We start from the raw sequence: 21,947 nt of genomic DNA, 5'->3' as shown, positions 1-21,947 counted from the left end.
CTTGTTTTGTTTTTAATCTTCCCAAGAGTCTAGAAAATGAGAAGGCATCTGGTAAGCTTTTGAGACATTTATCCAGGACAAGCTTCTCCATCTGAGTTCTGATGAGCACTTACTTTCAATTGCCTTGATTTTATTTTCCCATGGGACACAAGCAGCTTTGAAGTTCTCGAAATCCCGGAGGAATTTTGCCCATTTCTGAAAAGGAAGCCAGGTACAACAGTAAAGCCCTGCCTCTTGGTTTGTCAAGATATTTATCCCTCACTCCAAAACAAATACGAAAGTTAAGATATATGAACTCTATCCACAAAACTCTATCTTCATGGGAATACATTTAGCTTATAGTTAGTATAACATTTGTAAAAGGGATAATAGCACTCATGTTCCTACTTTACTGTGAGAATTAAATATAACATCGTAGAAGGATTCAATTCATGCTTGGCACATAGTAAGTGCTAAATAAGTGTTAGTTTCTTTTGTATCTTTCCCAAAAACCTATATTTTTATCAGTATATCATTTTTTTCTTATGTTCCTGATAGAGAAAAGCTACATGGTCCTGCAACTTACAGATATTTTGAGAAAGAAACCTTGACCAGTACCCTTTCACTTCCAGAGAGTGAAAATGAAAGAGGCACAAACTTTTATATTTGGAAGTGATAAAATTACACAAATAAGTCTTTTGTTATAAATTATTTTTCATTTTAACTTCTCTAAGGATGATTTTTTTTAATCACTCCTGCAAATTTTAATACCACAGATGTATTGTCTATATACCGTATGTGTATCTGTGGTTTATAAATATGAAGTGTGAGATTTTCTTCACCCCTTCAGGACAGGGCTGACATTCTCCCTCTTGGGAGCAACATGGCATAAACCAGCCTGAGTTATGAAAATACTTACCTTGGCCATCATCATCTTAAATGCAAACCACCGTTTTCCTTTTCCTTTCCCAAGAGCCCCTTCATTTTCACTCACAAATTTTTTTGCTTCCCTGAGAAAATAAAACAAAGTAAGAACTAGGTGGAGGTGGGTTGAGATGAATAGAATATAGAGGTAGTGGACATTTAATCTCACTGAATTTGCAGCCTTATTTCTTCTAGATCCTCTAGACCTTAACAAGTGAACCAAAGCTATATTTCATAACCTAGACACTTTTAACACATGCTTGAATTTTTTTTTAATTCTGGCCAGGAAGAGTAAGATATTTTAGTCTCACTTACTAATCAGCTGGAGTCATTGAAAAGCAAGGAATTTATGCTAAATGTCAAAATAGAGAATCCTAGTTCTTCTCATTTTACCACATATGAAATTGAATCTGAAGTTTATGTCAGATTCTAGCAGTCAGAATGTTTATTTTAAAATACTTTCTTTCCTTATTTTTCAGAATTCCTTTTGAAAGAAAAGAAGGCAGAGAGTTTAGGACAAACTGACATAGAATGCTGTTACTGACCTGATATTTAATCCCTCAGAAGCAATTATGACTTAAAACAGAAAACTCATATTACAAAGCAGATGAGGTTGAGGGAAGAGAGGGAAAGGAAAGGAACACTTTGGGCCTCCCATTTAGAAAGGGCTTTAAATTTAAACTTTAATATGATTCCCAAATATTTATACATTTACAGTAGTCACATTAGTATCTTTGTGCATGTATTAAAACACATTAATTCATCAAAAGGAATAATATGAACATGTTAAATTTAGATGTAATTTTGTTTGGTCATTGTTATGCACTGAATGTTTGTGTCCCCCGAAAATGCACATGTTGAAATCTAATCCTCAATGTGATGGTATTTGGAGGTGGGGCCTTTAGGAGGTGATTAGACCATGAGGGTGGAGTCCTCACGGATGGGATTAGCGCCCTTTTAAGAAGAGGCCAGAGAGCTAGCTAGCCATTTTTCTACCATGTAAGGATACAAGCTGGCTGTCTGCAACCATGCTAACACCTGATCTTGGACTTCTAGCCTCCAGAACTATGAGAAATAAAATGTTTGTTGTTTAAAAGAATTTTAAAAATAGAGGTGGCCCAGGCGTCTCTTCACCACTCTGGGGCTGGAGAGCATATAATCTACGTGATGGAGAGTAGCCTCTGTCGTGATAGAAATGGATACCCCAAACCTGGATTATGGTTCCCCAGTTGCAATGTTGTTGCTGTTGGTTGGCCAATGTTGTTGCTGTTGGAATGTGTGGCTTTACAGAAAAGACCCCTCAACACACGACTATAAATAAACTTCTTATTAACACACGAAGTAGACCTTAAAAAATGAAGGGTCAGTGAAGAATTTTTTTTTTTGTAAGCTGTTCCCTAGTATCAGTGTTAAACTCAGGACTTTACAATCCATAATAATCAAAAAACAGCGCACACCTGCTGAGTTAACGGATACCAGGGAGTGGGGCCTCATTACTCATCTGTGCATGTGCACCCAACCCATATTCTGGCATAAAAACACAAGCACAATGGTGAAGATTGTCTTTAGTCATCAGACAGAACCCCCAAATCAGTTCTTTGGTTGCAGGGACAATATTTTGTTTGTTCTTTTGTATCTCCCAGAGCATTAACCACTGCTTTGACCATAGAGGGTGTTTAATTAAACATAAACCTTCTGGGAATAGAGCTGACTGGCAGGACTTGGGATTATCTAATAATTGTATTTTCCACATCAATTAGTGCTTGAAGGCGAAACCATTTTCAGACTTTTGGATTGCACCCTGTATGGTTAATCTTCTCTGACACTCAGCAGGCTGCCTCCTAGAAATGGAGAGGAGTCACTAAGGTGGCCAATTGTCACATGCCCTGATATTTGACATGACCTCTGGATTGGAAAGATTAGATGAAAAACAGTTTTTAAAACATTCTACACATGCTAAAATGTTCCATAGAGCCATGGCAAAAATTATAAACTGAGTTCTCATGGCTGGGTTTTTAGATTCATGCAGTGAAGAAAACATATCCCATCTAAGCATTACCTATGTGTTGTAGCAGTGATAAGACAGGAGGGAGGGTGGCACCTAGTAGACACTATAAAATGTTCAACTGAAAATTGGGTAACTTGGGCTCTAATCCAGCCTCTGCGACCTATCTTGGTGACCTTGCCCCTGTGTTTGATGCCCTCTATACCCATGTTCATGCACGTCCTGCTTTTTGGAGGAAAATACATTCACCAAGGACTCACACAGACCTGGGCAAAGTCTGGCACAGGTTCCTTCAACTACTGCATGGCTTTTAACAGGTCAGGATTTCCCAACAAAAACAAAGGGTCCGACAATTTCTTCCCCGCTTGCTGGAGTGGTGGCAAGAATAAGGTGGGCTGTTGGATGTGTGTTAAAGGGATTATTTCACAGTCCATTCTACTGTGACACTTGTTTTGAAACTGAGAATTTGTTCCAACATGATTGATACATTACGGAACAATTTGCGCATAACACAAATACGGGGTTTGCACACATGTGATTTTATCTGCAAGAAATGCTAGATGAATGCAGAAAACTGCACTCAGCTAAACCAAGCCGTGTAGGAAAACACACAATGCACACACCTCATCTACTAGCTACCTCACTTCCTCATACAGATTAGAAAAGCCACATCTGTTCACAGCTGGTATTACAATAACCCTCCTTCCACACGCCACAAAAACTCACAAGCTGCAACACTTTTGAAGGCTACTTCCACAAGCAACTTCAGGTCTTTTCCAAAGTAAACTGCCATGTGCATTGTAATATTTATGTATTGCTTAACCATTAACATGTGTAAAACATTGCTGCCATTTTTATTAAATTTCCCTTTTTTGTAATGTGTCACTAATGATGTTTCTGAGTATTGTGCTCCATCCCCATTTTTTCTATAAATCCTGTGTTTTTTATTGACCGATATAGAATTCTATCTACACAGCATTAATAAGGTTTTTGTCAGTTATTATAAATATAATTTTCCTTTGAACAATAGAAATACATTTTTATTTTTGTCCCTTCAATTGCTAATAGTTTTCCCTGATGCTAGGTATGGTTACATATTTCTCTTTCAATAACTATCCCATCCCACCCTCAACATATATTTCCTAACTCTGGTCTTTGGACAAAATTCCAGACTCTACTGGATATTAAATAATCTCCAGTATGAATTTCTTCTCATCCTTAATGCCCTACCCCCCTCTTTCATTCTCTGAGAGATCCTTGCCCCAAGTTTCCTATAAAAGGCACTCCCTGCTCCCCACTTCCCCCCAGCCAAAATGGCCACTAGACTCAACTCATCAGGGTTGGGAATAGCTTTAAAACAAAGCCAGGGGCCACAGGGTGGGCTGAGAATAATTGTTTGGCAAGAAGAGATTCTTGAATCCCCAAATCTGATGTTTGTGGGATGTAAGGAAGTACTCTTGCAGCTAGCAGGCCTAGAAGAAGGGACATTGGGCTAGAAGACATCAGTGACCCAGTGAGAGGATGTGCCGTAATACTCTTTTCAGGGCTGACCTTTGCAGTGATTTCGGGGTAGAAGAAAACTAGTATCACCGAATTCCATAATAACATATTTCTTAACCAATTACAAACAAGGTACAAAAAGAAAATATCCAATATGGAGATAAATGTTGATCAATATATAATACACTAAAGTACCCAGGACAGATATCAGACTGTAAGAGAATTAAGAACAGAGTCTTTAGAAAACTAAGAAGCAAAAAAAACTCTTTCTATTTTTTCTATAGTTAATCCATTTTCCTACCCATTTGTATTTATCTGGATAATGTAAAGGGATTTTTCAACATGGCTAAAATGAAATAGGCTTTTATGAATAAACTTTGAATATCTTTTGGCCTCAAACCATCCAAATATCTGACTGAAAAATGTGTGTCAGCCCCTTGAATTGCATTCAACAAAAGCCACCTGCCAAGACTGTGATCTGGTCTCCAGGCCTCAGAGATCAAGCAAACCCTGTACAATATGCACAGCTCTCTGAGCTGTAACCCCAGACCCGGGGATAAATAATTGAGCGAGGTCTATTTAATGACAATAATACCTGGCCTCATCATTCATTTATCAACCCCTTGTGTTGGTAATTAGAATAATAAGGTTTCATGGGCTTTCAAGAATGCTTTCACAGTTAGTTGAAGGAGCACACTTTGCCCTAACTTACAAAATAGATAATTTACCCATAACACATGATACAACCCTGATCACACAGAGGAGTTAGGACATGCTATGCTGCCTTTGACACGTTCTCATCCCAGGAAACATGTTCCCCTTTTGGATTGGGTTAAGTTGACTTTTCTTTCCTCTTGTTTTCAGTTTGATAGTATAATTGAACAACCAATTTCTTGCTCAAGTAAATGAAAGAGACATTTCAAAACTGGGGTGTAGGGCAACTGTAATCAAAACTTGTACTCATGAGCACTTCCCAGTAAAGGGATTAGAAGAATGAGAAGTGTTTTCATAATAAGCATTGCCATTTAAAAAAAAATTAATCAATTGTCCAGAGAACTTTTGACTTTTCCTAAAAATCTTACTATAATTGAAAGAGGATTGCAGAGGTAAGAAGCTACTGGAACGTACAGAGATTGAAAATACGGGCTATAGACCTCCTAGATAACTCCATAATTAGGCTGGTAGAATTCTTTAAAATCATCCCAATACTGGAAGTAATGATTCAAAACACATGTTTTTTTAAGGGGAATGCTGATAGCAGTAGCTGGAATGGTTAAGATGCTCAGTTACTGCATCTGTAAAATGGAGACAATAATAGCTACTCTAGGATTGTCATATATATTATAGGAAATTATGTAATGTGTTTAGCTTAGTCCATGGCAAAGAGCAAGAGCACTATAAACAATAACCATTATAGTAGTCCTGCCTTATCAGCAGTTTTGCTTTCCATGGTTTCAGATATCCATCATCAACCACAGTGCAAAAATATTAAATGGAAAATTCCAGAAATGAACAATTCATAAGTCTTAAATTGTATGCTGCTCTGAGTAGTGCGATGAAACGTCACTCCATCTCACTCTGTCCCACCTGAGACATGAATCATCCCTTTGTCCATTTGTCTATGCTCCCCACTCATTAGTCACTTAGCAGCTATCTCAGTCATCAGATCAACTGCGGTGGTATCGCAGTGCTTGTGTTCAAGTAAAACCCTTAGTTTACTTAATAATGGCCCCAAAACACAAAACTAGTGATGCTGGCAATTTGGATATGCCAAGGAGAAGCCATAAAGGGCTCCCTTTAAATGAAAGGTGACATTCTTGACCTAATAAGGAAAGAAAAAAAATTATAGACTGAGGTTGCTAAGATCTATGGTAAGAACAGATCTTCTATTCCTGACATTGTGAAGAAGGAATAAGAAATTTGTGCTAGTTTTGCTGTTACACCCAAAACTGCAAAAGTTATGGCCATAGTATGTGATAAGTGCTTTGTTAAGATGGAGAATGCATTAAATTTGTGAGTGGAAGACATGAACAGAAATGTGTTCCAATTGACAGCAATCAGGTTGGTACAATCCACGGTTTTAGGCATCCACTGTAGATCTTAGAACATATGCCCAGCAGATAAGAGGGGACTACTATATATTAACGGCAATAGTATTAATAGGCTGACTTCAATTTTTATATTGAGTCACCAAATTACAAAGTTGAGAAAGGACTAGATACTTCCAGGCAAAACCCCAGTTCATTTCCCCTCAGAATGTCACCCCAAGGAGAGTGGGAATTACTCCTGTTACTAAGTGGGCAGGAGAGGATTCAACCCTGCTTTTGAGGCCTTAGGACAGGGCCCTGGTGTTGGGCTGCAGAAGCCCCAGTTATGACACAGACTGAGAGGAAGCAGCCAGGAATTCTAACCTGAGTCCTGTGCTGCTTCAGAGAGCTCAGACCCATGGGCAGCTGGAGAGTCTGAGATAAGAGACAAAAGAGGATCTCTCTCTCTCTCTCTCTCTCTCTCTCTCTCTCTCTCTCTCTCTCTCTCTCTCTCTCTCTCTCTCTCTCTCTCTCTTTTCCCCTACCAGAGGATCAGTTCTCCAATTGTGCTTTCCCTTAAAACCCTACACACATTCTCTGTCTCACTAAATTGTAAAATGTTGTATTTGGACTACATTCTATTAAATTCTGGGATCCCTATCTCACAACATAATTAATTGGGACATGGTTTGAATCCTGGCTCTGTCACACACTAGCTGTGTAATCTTGGGAGAATTACTAGATGCCTTTAATCCCAAGTGTCCTCACCTGTAAAATGGGATAGCAGCAGTAACAGCAGTGACAGCCAACATACACTGAGTGTTTGCTATATCCCAGGCACTATTTCTGTCCCACTTAAATATCCCCGCCAAATCCTGCAAGGTGGGAACTATTGTTACCACCACCTCAGAAACAAGGAAACTGAGGATTAGATAAGTAAAATAAGTATCCAAGGTGACCCAGTGAGTAAGTGGGAAACTCTACTGTTTTGAGCTCAATGTCCTCAGTTTTCCCAGAATAACACCATTGTTTATCTCAGGGGATTGGGATAAAAACATACAAACATTGAAATAGCATGAGCAAAGCAGTTCCTGGCACACCATCGGTAAAGGGTGCTTTTGCCTAAAATTATCCAAAGACATTTGTTATTTTTCTTAGGAAATGTTGATGGTATCATGTCAGGTGAAACTTCAGAATACAGAACAATTTGTACCCTATCCTTATAACTACGTAAAAGTCGGATGCATGGATGGCCAAAGATGAGGCAATTATGCAAATGTTAGTTACTCTATTTTCCAAACTCATTATAATATGGTCATTCAGTTTAGTTCTCAGTAATAAAAATATAGGTTTTTGTTTATTAAAAGCCACTGTGCCATATGCAGAAAGAGAAAAAAAAAAAGATGTGGTTCTATGCTTGTCTGTGGAATGGGATTTACAAATCCATTAGAAAGTCAAGATGCAGATAAATATTTAGGGCATCACCTAGTTACTAACAAATGAGTAGTAGTAAAAGGAAATGCTACAAGATTGAGATGAGAGAGTAGAGTGGCTTGAAGTCACCTCGAACAAAGAGAGGATTCAGCTATGTGGCCAAGGGACTAGGAAGGACATTTCAGTGCCAGAGAATGATGTGAGCAAAAGTGAAGAGACAGAAATGTACCTGGAGTCTTTAAGTGGGCAATGAAGATGACAGTTTAAATGCTTTACAGGGAGAATTGGCATCCCCTAATGTCAGGCTGAGCAGTGCAGGATTCATTCTCATGTCAATAAAGATCCACAGTATTTTTGAGCAGGAAACTAATATGCGTAATACAGTGCTATAAAAAAAACTAAATGTCATAGAAACTAAACAATGATATACAAGATGAATTAGAGGAAAATGAAATAAGAGGCTGGCTATAACGTGACTTCTACTCCATGCCTTTATGCACGCTATTTCCTTTCTCTGAAATGTCCTTCCCCTTTGCCTCCACCTGTTTTCTTCCTTTTCTTAATTTTCAGTTCAAGAGTCAGGCCAAGATTACAACTCCTCCATAAAACCTTTCCTGATTCTTTCTTTCCAACACTCCCCTCCACCCTCAGGTCAGGGTGATTTAACCTCTGCCTTTTCTGTAGTAGTTTTCCCAGTGTATTGTTTTCTGGTTCATTTTAACCATTGCACTGGGATTTCCTGAGGGCAAGGTTTATGTCTTTTGTTCTGATTTCCCATATTTTTCTACTTAATATAGCTCCTGGTGCAGAGGTGAATTTCAACAAATGCTAATTGAATAAATGAATACCAGTAAGAAAACAAGATGATAGCTGGGTCGTGGTTCCTAAACTACCTACACCTCAGAATGACTGTGGGATCTTTGAAAGTTCCAAAGCCCAAGTCTTCTCAACCCCAGATCACTTAAGTCACAATTACTAGGGGTGGGATATGGTGTCAATATTTTTAATCTCCACAAATGAGTCCAACGTGCAACCAGTGGGGGCAAAATTTGGAAATGTTGAGGCTCAGATCACGATCCCTCACAGTACAGTGCTTTGGCATGCTGAGTACTTTGAACTGAAGGACATTGGAAGACCTCAGAAGTATCGTAAGAGCCAAGATCTCTCTGACCTTCTCCTGCCTCCCTGCCTCTCACCCGTCATTCTCCCCTAAAACAAGTCATAGAAACCAGAATTCCTCTTCCCCGGGCAGGTCATGGAAACTAAAACCCTTTATCCCCAAGTCAGTCATGAAAACTAGAATTATTACCCTAACCTTCCTCCACCCTTCTGCCTAGGGCCTGGCCATAAAGAAATTCCCCGACCTGGCCTTGTCCAAGAGCAGGTCGGAAGACCCTCTTTCAATAGAGGTCCTGCTCCATACATGGGAGAAAGAAAAGCTGCACAGAGAAGCCAAGAAGAATTTGGACAGACAGGCCTTGCTGGGTGACCACACTCAGCCTGTTACTACTAGATCACTCCCTTCTTGTCCGATCACATTTCTGCACAGTTTTCACTCTTCTTTGAATCTAAGCATAAAAATGGACAGTGTTAATGGAAAAAACTACAAACTCTGTAAAATAACTTAAAGAGATTTATTCTGAACCAAATATTTGTGACCACAGCCAGGAGAATATGGTCTCAAGAGGTCTTGAGAAAACATTCCTAAGATGACAGGGTTACAGTTTGGTTTTATACATTCATGGAGGCAGGAACTACAGATAAAGCCATAAATCAATACATGGAAGGTATACATTGGTTTGGTCTGAAAAGGCGGGACATCTCGAAGCAGCGCTGGGGGGCGTGGCTTATAAGTCTTAGGTGGGTTTTAAGGATTCTTTAGTTGGCAATTGGTCAAAAATGTTAACCTTTGTTTAAAGACATGAAGTCAGTAGAAAGGAATGCTTGAGTTAAGATAGGGGTCTGCTAGGATGTTTCAGTTAAGATAGGGGTTGTTCTATCTGTCATGTGATGCTATACCAGAATCAGTTTGGAAAGTAAATCACATTATACCAGAATAATAAAAACTTGTTTAATGGGATTTTATCATTTGTAGGCGTGACTCATCAGGCCTCTTAGAAAGGAATTGAGCAAGAGGAAAAAAAAGGTCAGAGTTCAATCCTCAGTAGCTTTTCCTTGGGTCTTTGGGTCTTCATTCTGAAAGCTCTCATGTCACATAAAATTTTGGTTAAATATGTTATGTTTTTCTCTGTTAACCTGCCTTTTGTTACAGAAGTGTCAGCTGTGATCCTTATGATGGGGAGAAAAGGTATCACATTTTCCCACCCCTACAGTACTAAATCAAATTTTGTTTGCTGGAACTACTAAATATAAGAGATCTTTATGTTGGTCAAGCAATTATTAGAGAGCTGGGCTAAAGAAAGCTACTATATCATATATAATCGTATTTGTTTCCTTGGATTTGCAGTACCCTACATATTCATATATTGAGGCTTGATATTTTACTTTGGTTAATAACTTCACTTTTCATGTCCATAGTTCACTCTTTATCTTATTTCCCTAAAGGGCAACTATTGACTGACCATCAGAAAACAAACAACAAATAAGCAAATAACAAGCAGAAATTTGTGCATTTATATTACCTCTTGTCTTTCATGTCTGGCTTATTTTAGTGCAGTTCCTTTTAGATAGTACCACTTCACATATAAAATACATATTTTTTTAGATTACCAAGACCTCTAAATTTTTATCAGCAACAAATATTAGAGTGATCTGTGTACAAAGAGTTCTTAAGGAATTTTTTTCGTGACTCTGATGATACTCATGGAGATGCGTTAAAGCCAGACCCTAGTGCTGGTAAATAACTAAAGCAAAGCTTGGACAGGTCAAATTTGTATTCAATTCAAAGTTACTACACAGAGAAATTCTTCATATTTAGTATGACTTCTTTGTTCCCTGGGGGTCTAAAACTGCTAATTGTCATGGCTGGCTTAAATGTCAAATAAAGACTCAAACACATTTTAGTCATACCCTAGAGGTCAGTCCGGCATCTCAGGTTATTTTTAGAAGAATTAAGGGAGAAACAACATGGCTGGGCTTGGTTGGTTTCACAAAAGTTTTTTTAATTAAAATAAAAAAATGCTAGACTCTCTACCTGCTGATTGAGTTTTTTTCTAGCTCTGCTCTGTATCTAGTTGCTTTAAAAAAAAAATCCTTCCTATTATATTATAGTAGCAGGGGAGAGGGGAGAGAAGACCATATGGATTTTCCTAGGAACTAAAAGCTTGTGCTGATTTTTAACTATTGGTCACAGCACAATTGGCTTTCCTCCATAGAAGAAAACCAAAATATCTGAAGATTGTACTATTGTTAGCACAGACAATTAAAGGGTAGTAGAATATGACACTGTAAGATATGCCCAATAAGGATTGTGTGCCATATTATGCCAAAAATGTGCCAAAAATATAACACAAAGATGATTTTGAACTAGAGGCAATTGAGAAGAAGTAGATACAAGAAAAGCTCTCTTTCCAGCCCCTATTTGCTTAAAAGCAATAAATTTGTAAAGGTGACCTACCTCCCCTCTCTCCTGGAAGGACAGAAGTTAATCACTAGAGACAACACTAGACTGACGCATCAGTCCAGAGAGGACACCAGAGGAATCTACATAACAAATCTTACTAACTAGTCTTTATCTCTTATTAGGTCCCCCATATATTTGCCTTCCCACAATTTGCCACCCTAGAAACTCAAAAGTCCTTTTTCTTTGTCTTGTCATTTCCCTAAAAATGTATTGTTCTTTTGTCAAGATGCTATGTAAGCCCAAGTTCTAGCCATGTCTAAATTACTCATCACTGAAGGGTCCCATGTTTAGCAGGATGCACATGATAATAACCTTATGTTTGTTTTTCTCTTGTCAATCTGTCTTTTGTCAGTCTAACTCACAGGGCTCCAGCCAATAAACCTAAAATGGGTGGAGGCAAAAAGAATATTTTCCCTCCCCTACACCATGTACAACCAAATTACTGTAATGAATTCTTTCTCAGTGTGAAGCATTTATTTCATAATGGTAACTTTATAAATTTCTCTTTGGATATTCTTATTAAGCTCTATAACAACGATTTTTGTAGGGTTTTTTTTTTTGACTTTTGTTTTAGTGACTCAGTTGAGCATGCAATTAGCAACACTGTTACAGGGATAGTGTTATGAGGGCTGCAGAGTTCTGGGCCATATCCCAAGGCATCCAGGTACAGCCCAGCCAACTGTCTCTGCTCTGGTATTTGAGCAGAAATAAGATTTGGGGAGAATGTGACCTTAAAGCCACGAATAAACCTTAAAATCAGAAGCCTAAGAATAAGAAGAAAAACTCAATCTAAAACTTGACCTTAACTACTCTCATCACCAAAGATTTGGAAAATGGTAGCATTTTCTCTCCCCCGTTTTACTGTGAGAAAATTACTCTCAGAAATAGACATAGCACTGAAAATGTAGATTTCTATACACAGCTATGAGGTGGACACATGCAAAATTCTGGTCAATAAACAAATTAACTTTATTTCTATCATTTTTTCATTTATTTAGTAACTTTTTTCCAAAATATTTACCGAGTGTGTTTTATGTTTTTAGCAATGCATTAAGTGTTTGAAAGAAATCAAAGAAATAGGTAGATTCCTTTCTGAAGCCTATATTCTACTAAGAAAAATGAGATATAGGCCCATAATGAAGTTACATCACAATTCAAGCCAGCCTTGAAGTAAAAAGAAAGAGGACAACAGGAGGCTTGAGAGTTGGTGAAGATACTATAGATGAGATAAGAGTTCAACGGGATGCTAAAGGGTCGATGGAATTCAGGTAGGCAGAGAAAGTCATTCCAAGGCATTGGATGCAGGAATTTCTCTGACAAAGGTGATATTTCCACCATGAATCACACACACAATCTCATATTCTTAGAGATATTAACCTCCTGCTCTTCACAAGGCCATTTATGTGGCGTGGTAGACAGACTGTGCTAATTTTGCTTGGCTCATGTGCATTCTAGTCAAACACGTTCTAATGAATTCTGAATACTGCGAAACAGAAATTCACAGGGTGCTGCCTCAGAGCGAAGCAGCACTCTGCTTTGAAAGTTTGGGTACGATGTTTTTGCACAATACCTGCGTGTTCGTATTTACACTCTTTAAATATTTCTAAGCATTATACATTTTATTTTTCAAAACGTGTGGTGATATGGTGCCAGATCTAAATTGTTCCAATAGAAAGCCTGAGTTTCCTTTTAGAACTGTGTGGTCTGCCTTTTGAAAAAGGATGGTTTAAAATGATGTCAGTTCAGTCGGCTCTGCAAATTATCAGGACTACCTGATAAATGTGGTTGTTTGCCACACTGTCCTAAGCACTTGGGAAACACAACTTAGGTGAGGTCACTCACAGAGCACTATGTTCCCTATCTGAACTGCCTGTTCTGCAGAACTAACTAGAGTGTTAATATTTCACAGTGTCCTTCCGTAGCCTCCCTTCTAACCTTTCCTGATCCCTGTGACCAAGCAGCAGTCAAGAAATACAATGACAGGATATGCATAAAATATAAAAATTAATTCATCCAAAGAATCACCTATCTTTATGTAGATATGAATGCCTTTGTATATATATACATTATATTAATATATACACAAACATATATATATATACACGTGTGTATATGTAAACTCATGCATATATATTACAAAAACATCAACACAACTATTTGAAAGAAGTGGTTGATATGATTTAAAAATTTCTAATTTTTATGACTGCAGAAGAGAATCTTAGACTCATTGTATTGGAAACATGAAACTATTCCCCTTTCTTCCTCTTATGCAATTTGTTGTGATAGCCTAATACAAGTTTCTCCAAAAATTTATTTTAATATGTGCATCTTAATAAAGCTTAACTATTTTTATCTTACACCATGTTTATTTAAGCCCTCCAAAAAGTATCCCACTTGCCATTTCTTGGTCATATATATAAAGTCATCCTCAAAATGCCTTGACTGTTAACTTATTACAAACTTGATAAAACAAAGGATTATCTTCACAAGAAATACCCTACCTGAGATCTGGATAATCCTTCCTCAAAACAGCAAGGATCCATTTCTCTAATTAATCTCATTTTGTGCTTATTAGATGCATGTTTGCTTTGCTTTTACTGTTAATATATTAAGTTAAATGTATTTAAGAGCATTCCTAGATAATTTTGTGATAACTAATGTGTTTCTCCTTTTAATTATCTTTCAAAGAAAACATTACAGATAGTCTAATAAAAGTTGTGAAAATCTGCTGTTACTGAGAACTAAAATTCTAAAGAGTGCAAGTTAGATAAATTGTGATTTATCGACAATTTGTTGGGAAGTAGTATGAGTAAACTGAGTAAACTGATCCAGTGGATCTTACTGTATATAGTACATTGACTGGTATAACCGTAAGAAATAGGGTATGAAGAAATGCAATTAAGATGATAGTAACCACACTTTATCTACCTGGAAGAAAACTTTAGAACTTTCTTTGCCTAGTATTTATTTATTTATTATTATTATTGTTGTTATTTTGTACTGTACTGTAAAGAAAACCTCTGTTTACTTGAAGTTTGGGGTTTGCTGTGGTTGGAATATATCCTCCAAAGTTTATGTATTAGAAACTTAATTACCACTGTAACAGTATTAAGAGGGTGAGACCTTTAAGACAATTAGGCCATAAGGGCTCTACCCTCATGAATGGGTTAATGTTGCTATTGCAGGAGTGTGTTAGTTATATTGGGAGTGGTCTCCTGATAAAAGGATAAGTGTGGCCCCATTTCTCTCTGTCTCATGTGCTTGCTCACCACATGATGCCTTCCACCATGGGATGACCCTCACCAGATGCCAGCGCTATGTTCTTGGACTTCCCAACTTCCAGAACTGTGGGGTAAATAAATCTCTTTCTTTATAAATTATCCAGGCTGTGGTATTCTGTTATAGTAGCAGAAAACTAAAATGGGATTATTTAAATTCTGGATAATTAAATGTTTGTAGAAGTTAGTGAATAAGCCTGATTGCCAAGAATACTGGAAAACATCTTTGAATATTTATCATTTTTAGACTCATTTTTCCAATGATTAATACATTTCCACTAACCATCTGGGCAGAACCTCAAGCTGATTTAACTAGGCCATGTGCGTGAGATTTTGAGGTAGTTAGAAGAGTAATAAATGCCTCCACAACTTTCTAAAAGAAATAAGAACAGTATCCCTATGGGCTGCCTGACAAGCCAAGGTGAAGACAAGAGCATCTTCAGGTAACTACGGGAAAATGGTGCAGTACAGCTAAGAAAGATTAACACATTGACATCCATGTGAGTTGTATTCAACTCAGGCTAGTTTTGAGCCCAGGGCTGCGTGAAGCAAAACCCTGAAGTTGGTTCATGAAAATCTTTCTTGTTGATGTTCTTATTGTTATAATTAATATTGACCATTTATAAAACGTGGATTGCATTGCCTATAACTCATGCCCAGAAAACAATAAAAAAATAATAAGTTAGAAAGGATCATTTTGTTTTAATAAAACACTGTGGCCCCAGGGAAACTTTTTTTTTTGTAGTGTGGCAGTCAATGTGTTAAACAAGTCCTGACACAAGGAAGAAGAATTATTGGTAAACAAAAGTTATATTTATCCCATGTTTCAGAGCTGACTTCCTTAACAGTTCAGAAAGTTTCTAAACCATGCAAATCCCAAGAAAAAATACTTTTTGAAAAGCATTACTAAAATTGATCACAATAATTTACTACACACTCATAATAGTACAGCAAATACCAATAAGCTAAATCTTAATAAAGAAAATTGTCAGGAACATTGTTCTTGTTTAGTAGAAATGTATAAGATGTGGGCTCATTATTAGTTGAAAAGATGTATTTTAGTACAATGAAAATAATGAGGCAGGCAATTGTGGCAGATGAACTCTAAAGTGAATGACTAGAGATTTCTGATCTCAATCAAGAATTGATTTTTGTTGAATAAAATTTTCCTCTTTAAGATAAATTTTTAAAACGAGAGAAATGGGCAGAAGAGGAGGAGGAGATAAGAGAAAGACTAAAATTCTCTAGGCATCCTAACAGATTTGGGAGAAAATTCTAAAACATAAAATGAGGCCAGGCATGGTGGCTCACGCCTGTAATCCTGGGCGGCCTCCTGCACTCTGGGAGGCCTAGGTGGGTGGATTGCTTGAAGTCAGGAGTTCGAGACCAGCCTGAGCAAGAGTGAGACCCCATCTCTACTAAAAATAGAAAGAAATTATCTGGCCAACTAAAAATATATATAGAAAAACTTAGCTGGGCATGGTGGTGCATGCCTATAGTCCCAGCTACTCGGGAGGCTGAGGCAGTAGGATTGCTTAAGCCCAGGAGTTTGAGGTTGCTGTGAGCTCGGCTGACGCCATGGCACTCACTCTAGCCTGGGCAACAGAGCAAGACTCTGTCTCAAAATAAAATAAAATAAAATAAAATAAAATAAAACATAAAATGAAAGACATTTAGCAGAGTGGTAAGATAGACTGGGATAAGAAGTCATTAATGCACTTTGGGCCTTTATCTGGAGTCCTGAAATTATAGAATATTGCTTGTCCTTTTCACAGGAAGCTCTAAATCAAGGATTACATAGTTGATTACAGATTAAGTAACAAACAGTTCTTTTACTTTAACCTCTGCTCTCAGTGGTTCCAGATTAGTTCCCTCCAACATAAACCTAGTTAATCAAAGGGCATTATTAGATTCCTCCAAAGGGGTGCTGAAGTTGACCATACTGGTTCACACAAGCCACTGATTATTAAATTTCAGGAAGTTTATGAGCTGGCTCTTAACTGTTGATTGCTTGAAATTGGCCATAGTGGAAGTATTTACACCATGGAAATGGGCAAACCCTACAAATCAGGGCTTTTTACTAATACATCCCTGCCCTTGACTCACCTATTCATGCAGGTGCTTTAAACAACCCAGTCATGTTAATTGTTCTCTTGCCTCAGGAGTGAGTGTCTAGCAAAAAAAGAGATGATGATTAAGATTGTCACCCACACATGAAACGTTAATTGACTGTTGATAATGTACAGAGCACTGTGATTGGCTCTGAGAAAGTAAAGAGCTACAAGACACCTTTTGTGTCCTGAGGAGCTCAAAATCTATTCTGAAAGGGAAAAGATTTACTTGCAGTTTAAAAAATGCAACACAATGCAGCATAACCAGAAAGCCAAATGAATAATAAGGAGAACTTATTTGAGTTTGATTTTTACAGGAGCTGGCAAAGAAAGAACCTCAGAGGGGAGATAAATTCAAGCCTAGAAGAAGGATAGGACACCAAAAAAAATTGGAGAGGAGACTGGAATGAAGTGATAGAATGTACCTGGCATGCCTAGAGAAGATTAAACTCCTGTCACTGGGAAACATGGTTCAAATGAGAAGTATGGCACTGTAGGACAAACAGGAGGTTTTGGAAATGGAGGAATCAGGATTTTAATCTTTACCCTCATCATTATTAGCCATGTGAAGCTATTTTACCTCTGTCAATCACAATTTTCTCATCTGTGAAATGGGGATAATTTTCTATCTTCAAGTTTAAATAAGGTAATAAGTTAAACAAGGGTTAAATAAGTTCATGTGTACAACATCTGGCATAGAATCTGATCTGGAGTAAACACTCAAAAAAGTTTGGAGATGGTTTTGTCCATCTCCAAAAAGTCTCATGGTCAAAATCATCAATAACTAATGAGAGGTCAATTTGGAAACGGAGCTGGAATTCAGGTTGTGGAGCTCACTGATCTTTTAAGCAAAAGCTTCTAAACTTTGTTAATTACTGGGCAGACATTGAAGGCTTTGAACATGGAGATCACATGTTCAAATAGTGTTTTAAAAGAAAACCATGGTTGTAAGTGCATGAACACTGTCTTGGAGTTACATAGAGTTGCATTGTGTAATATGCATTTGCTAAATTATTTGAGACCATTGAATTCTGCTATTGGAATAAATGTAACTTATTAAAAGTAATAATTTATCAGCATAGATAATAAGTAAACTCTTGGCTCATAATATTCAGGCAAAACTGAGAGGCAGGGACAATTTCACAGACCTGTGACCTGTGCTGTCACACAGGGCCCCACACTGAGATGGGCCCTGTATCTGGTTTACTGCTTTGCCATTGCCACCACTGTTGAGGGGAAATTATAATTTTCCTCAACCCTCATAAGTTTGTAACTGGGACAAATGCCTGCAGCAAAAGACAGATTAACAAGAGAAAAACAAGCAAGTTTATTAATGTGCATATCACGTGGGAAAAAAGTAACTCAAGGCAGTGGCTTAGAGTCCCAGGTTACATAAAACCTTCAACAGAGAGCAACACATGGTAGAGAAGTGACAGGACAAAGAGGAAAGCAGTCCCAGGTTCCCAAAGGAGGAAAAACAGTGGGAAGCAGTAAAGTCTCCTCCAGATCTTTCTGGTGCTGTTTCTGAGCTGATAAAGGTTGTAAAAGACAATTTGCATCTTGTCTTTAGGTGGGAAAGGGGAGGAGAATGGTAGAAAGATCTTTTGCTTTTGTAATTCTCTGTCCTGCTTTTAGGCAAACACAAGGAGGCAGGGAACTTTTCTGCATCTGCTTCTTAGTTGCTTTTAGCTCAAAAAATTATGTCAAAGAGGCATATATAGAGGTGAGACATTCTGGTTTCCTTCACCATCTTGAAATTTCTAATTATTTTTGAACAAGGAGCCCCGCACTTAGAGTTTGCACTAGATCCTGCAAATTATGTACCTGGTCTTGCACATAGGATGTGTTAAATATAGCTAATAAGTAAACATGCAGCATGTGCCACACAGGCATAATTGATGTGTCCAGTGCAGACAGTGGATGAATTAATAACCTGTAATACCTGCCAAAGAAAGACAGAAAATAGAAGATGTGATGAACAAATAAGAATATTAGAGTTAGAAAGTGGTGGAAAGACCAAGCCATTATCCTTACACTTTGGGACCTATATACCTGTCACTGCCAACTTAACTACTCGTTGATGTCATCCGGTTTGGTTCTTTTCCTCTCACATGTGCTCTGCCCAAGAAATCCAGACACAACCTATGGCATTTCAACAGGTTAACCGACAAGCTACCGCTATGGTCCGGTGTACCTGTCTTGTGTCATTCCAATGCAGCAAGTACCTATCATTGGCTCAACTCATCTTCATTCTGTGGGCCCCTTTGGGACGTCAGTCCTCTTAGCCACATCATCAGCAGGATGAGACAGACAGGGAAAGAACACAGCAAAACCCAGGATGCAGAAGTGTCATTCTATTGCCCACGATCTTACTCTATTGCCACTTTCCCAAGTGTCTTAATGTACCTGTCTCCCCTCGCTTCTCACTGTGCTTTAAATAAACTTAATAAACCATGTGATCTGAGCATTTTAATTTGGTCTGTGCACCTTTAGTCCTGTGACTTCTGGGAGTGCTTGCCTGTTAAGGTACTTAGAGATGGCCTTTGTATCGAGGTAATTTTCCACACGACAAGTTTAAATCTTAGTACTAGCACTTATTAGTTGTCTGATCATAAACAATCACCCATCCTCTCAGAGCTTCAGTTTCCTTACGTGTAAAGTCAAAATAATAAAACCTACCTTAAAGGATGAGTTGAGAGGGATAAATTAAATTATGTTAGTAAAATAATAATAGCTAATGTGTATAAAATGATTACTATGTGCCAGACACCATTTTATGTGCTTTATGTCTAGCTGAATAAATCCTCTCACAATGAATGACTCTAGGAAGAAATACTACTTTTATCTCCACTCATAGCAAGGAAACTCAAGGATGTCGGGGTTAAGAAACTTGCCCACAGCATGATGCTTGACACCCAGTATTGACTTATTAAATAGTAGAAAAATTGAATGTCAATGTTACATTTTGATTGACACAATCCAGATGTACTGATTGACTATAGCTTCTCCATTCTTCACATAAAAAAGCAGTATACTCAAGACACCTGTAATGTACAAGAACTGAAAGCCTATGCTTTTGTGAGTTACTGGTTAAAAGGAATCCAAAATGATTGAAGGTTGTGCTGGTGATATTTTCACATGTTTAAAAGTCCTCTTGTGTGGAATCTCTCATTCCTTCCCAATGACAGATGAAGGAAAGAGCTTTGTGAACTAAAGCATAAACCATGAATCTTGCCCATGAAAATCTTCAACTGGAGATCAAAACTAGAGACGAAGGGGTGAGCATGGGCACCAAAAGGATAGTTTTCCCAGAGTTTTCCCAGATGGCTCCATTAGAGGAACTCAATCGTGGTCTGTTCTTACTCTCCTAGAAATGTATTAGTTCCCCCAACCAAAAGTGAAAAACAAAATAAAATTTAAAAACAAATTAAAAAAAAAGAAGTGTGGAAGGATGAAGGGAGATTGAGTAAGGAGGAAAGTTACCTTAATGGCTGGCTGACAGTTTCAAGCACCTGCTTAAGTGTAAATGAAATCCTAAGGATATCTTTCTTGGCCTTACTGGGTGTCTCATTAATAAATCACCAGGCCTAGTCAGCCAATGGATAACTCCCAGAAACATCAGATCAGGGTGCTACAAAGCTCAGAAATTAAAGCAGTCAGTTTAATAGCTAAATAAACATTTTCGTCATCAAAATAAAATCATTTTAAAATGCTGTCTACCCAAGAGTCAATTCCATGCAAAGTATACTTGGAGTATTTCTTATCCTAACCTGTGAACTCATGAAATGTTAGTACTTTCCCCTCTCCAAAATAAGCTTCTTTAAATATCCAGCTAAGTGGGTTTTTAAAAACTGGTCTTTATTTTAATAGCCACAGAAACATTCTTTCTTCAAATGAATGCTTTATATGGAAGTGCATTGTGTAGGTCTGTTCCCGAAGCTGGCATCGTGGCTGGGTGGCCTTCGCTCTGAGCTCTGCCTCCCTTGGTCTGAATTGATTTCATCAAACTACTTGCCTTCAGAGGATAGCAATTTGAAAAACAGGGGCCACAGTCTGGTCTATTGTTTTATAAATAAATAAACTGAGGCTCAAAGAGAAGTTAGAGATAATGCTTCAGTCAAAGTCCAAGTCCCTTGAGTTTCAGTCCAAAATCTATCCTACTGTAACAAAACAAGGTGGTTGCTTATTTAGGTTCAGACGTGGGGCTTTTAATTTACCACATACAATGTTCTGATATAGTTAAAGGTTTAGGTTTCAAGATGAGTAATAAGTAGACCCGTTCTTTTCAACCTGAGTATTTTATTTTACCCATGGTGCCTGCTACCAAGTTAGTGCCGCCGTCTCTCATAGGTAGGAAAGACCTAGTTAGTCATCCAAGTTCTGAGTTAAACCCGTAAACAACTTCAAAACACATTATACTTAACATTCTCACAGGTGGATATTTTAAAATTAGTTAATTAATAAAAAATAGGAATTGACTTTCAAATAATTGGAAAGTCCATTTCTCCTCCTGCCCCTTTGCCCATATTCTCACCCATTTAATAAATCATCCCCAGAGCAGAATGTCCTGCTTAATGAAGTTTTCTGTTTCTTAAAATTGTAAACAGTGGCTCTCAATCCTGACTGTTTATCGGTATTTTTAGAACAAAAAAAAATACACATTTCTGATCTGGACCATACATATCTGCCCCTCCACTCAAATATTAGTATTCAATAGATTTAACGCTACATGAATGTGTGAAACTGTATTAATATACAGTGAAAAATAGAATGGTGATGGTAGCAGGGAGGTGGCTTCCCTTTGACCCTCTAGAGCCAATTCTCCCACCTTGAAAATGCTGAACTCCAGTTCCTGAGCCATGTTTGAGAGTTCACATGGATTCACAACCAATTCCTAGAGCTTCTTGACTACACAGCAACTGCCTATAGTAACCCACTGTAGACCCTACACCCCCAGCATGCTCATGTTCCTAGTGGTAGACATTCTTTAAAAATGTGAAAACCATCCTCAAGTGTCCCACAACATCCTCAGAACCATGAGCCATCATTCCTGAGGCTTTGTTCTAAAACATCTTTTAAAACCCTGACACTCTCTAAAATCCGTTT

General features: G+C 37.8%; 1 protein-coding gene across 1 annotated transcript in view; it reads right to left on the bottom strand.

The window, feature by feature from the left end:
- Positions 1 to 21,947, bottom strand: part of TMC1 (transmembrane channel like 1) — a 154,970-nt gene that overhangs the window by 84,406 nt on the left and 48,617 nt on the right. Inside the window, exons 5-6 of the mRNA XM_045562137.1 lie at positions 899 to 989; positions 114 to 195 (exon numbers count right to left, since the gene is read on the bottom strand). Coding sequence (XP_045418093.1) covers positions 114 to 195; positions 899 to 989 — 173 coding nt within the window. The remainder of the gene's footprint in view (positions 1 to 113; positions 196 to 898; positions 990 to 21,947) is intronic.

This window comes from Lemur catta, chromosome 10 (genome assembly GCF_020740605.2).
Source record: "Lemur catta isolate mLemCat1 chromosome 10, mLemCat1.pri, whole genome shotgun sequence".
In the NCBI taxonomy this organism is placed as follows: Eukaryota; Metazoa; Chordata; class Mammalia; order Primates; family Lemuridae; genus Lemur; species Lemur catta.
The sequence above is the reverse complement of the archived record's forward strand: the minus strand, read 5'-3'. Positions and strand labels throughout refer to the sequence as shown.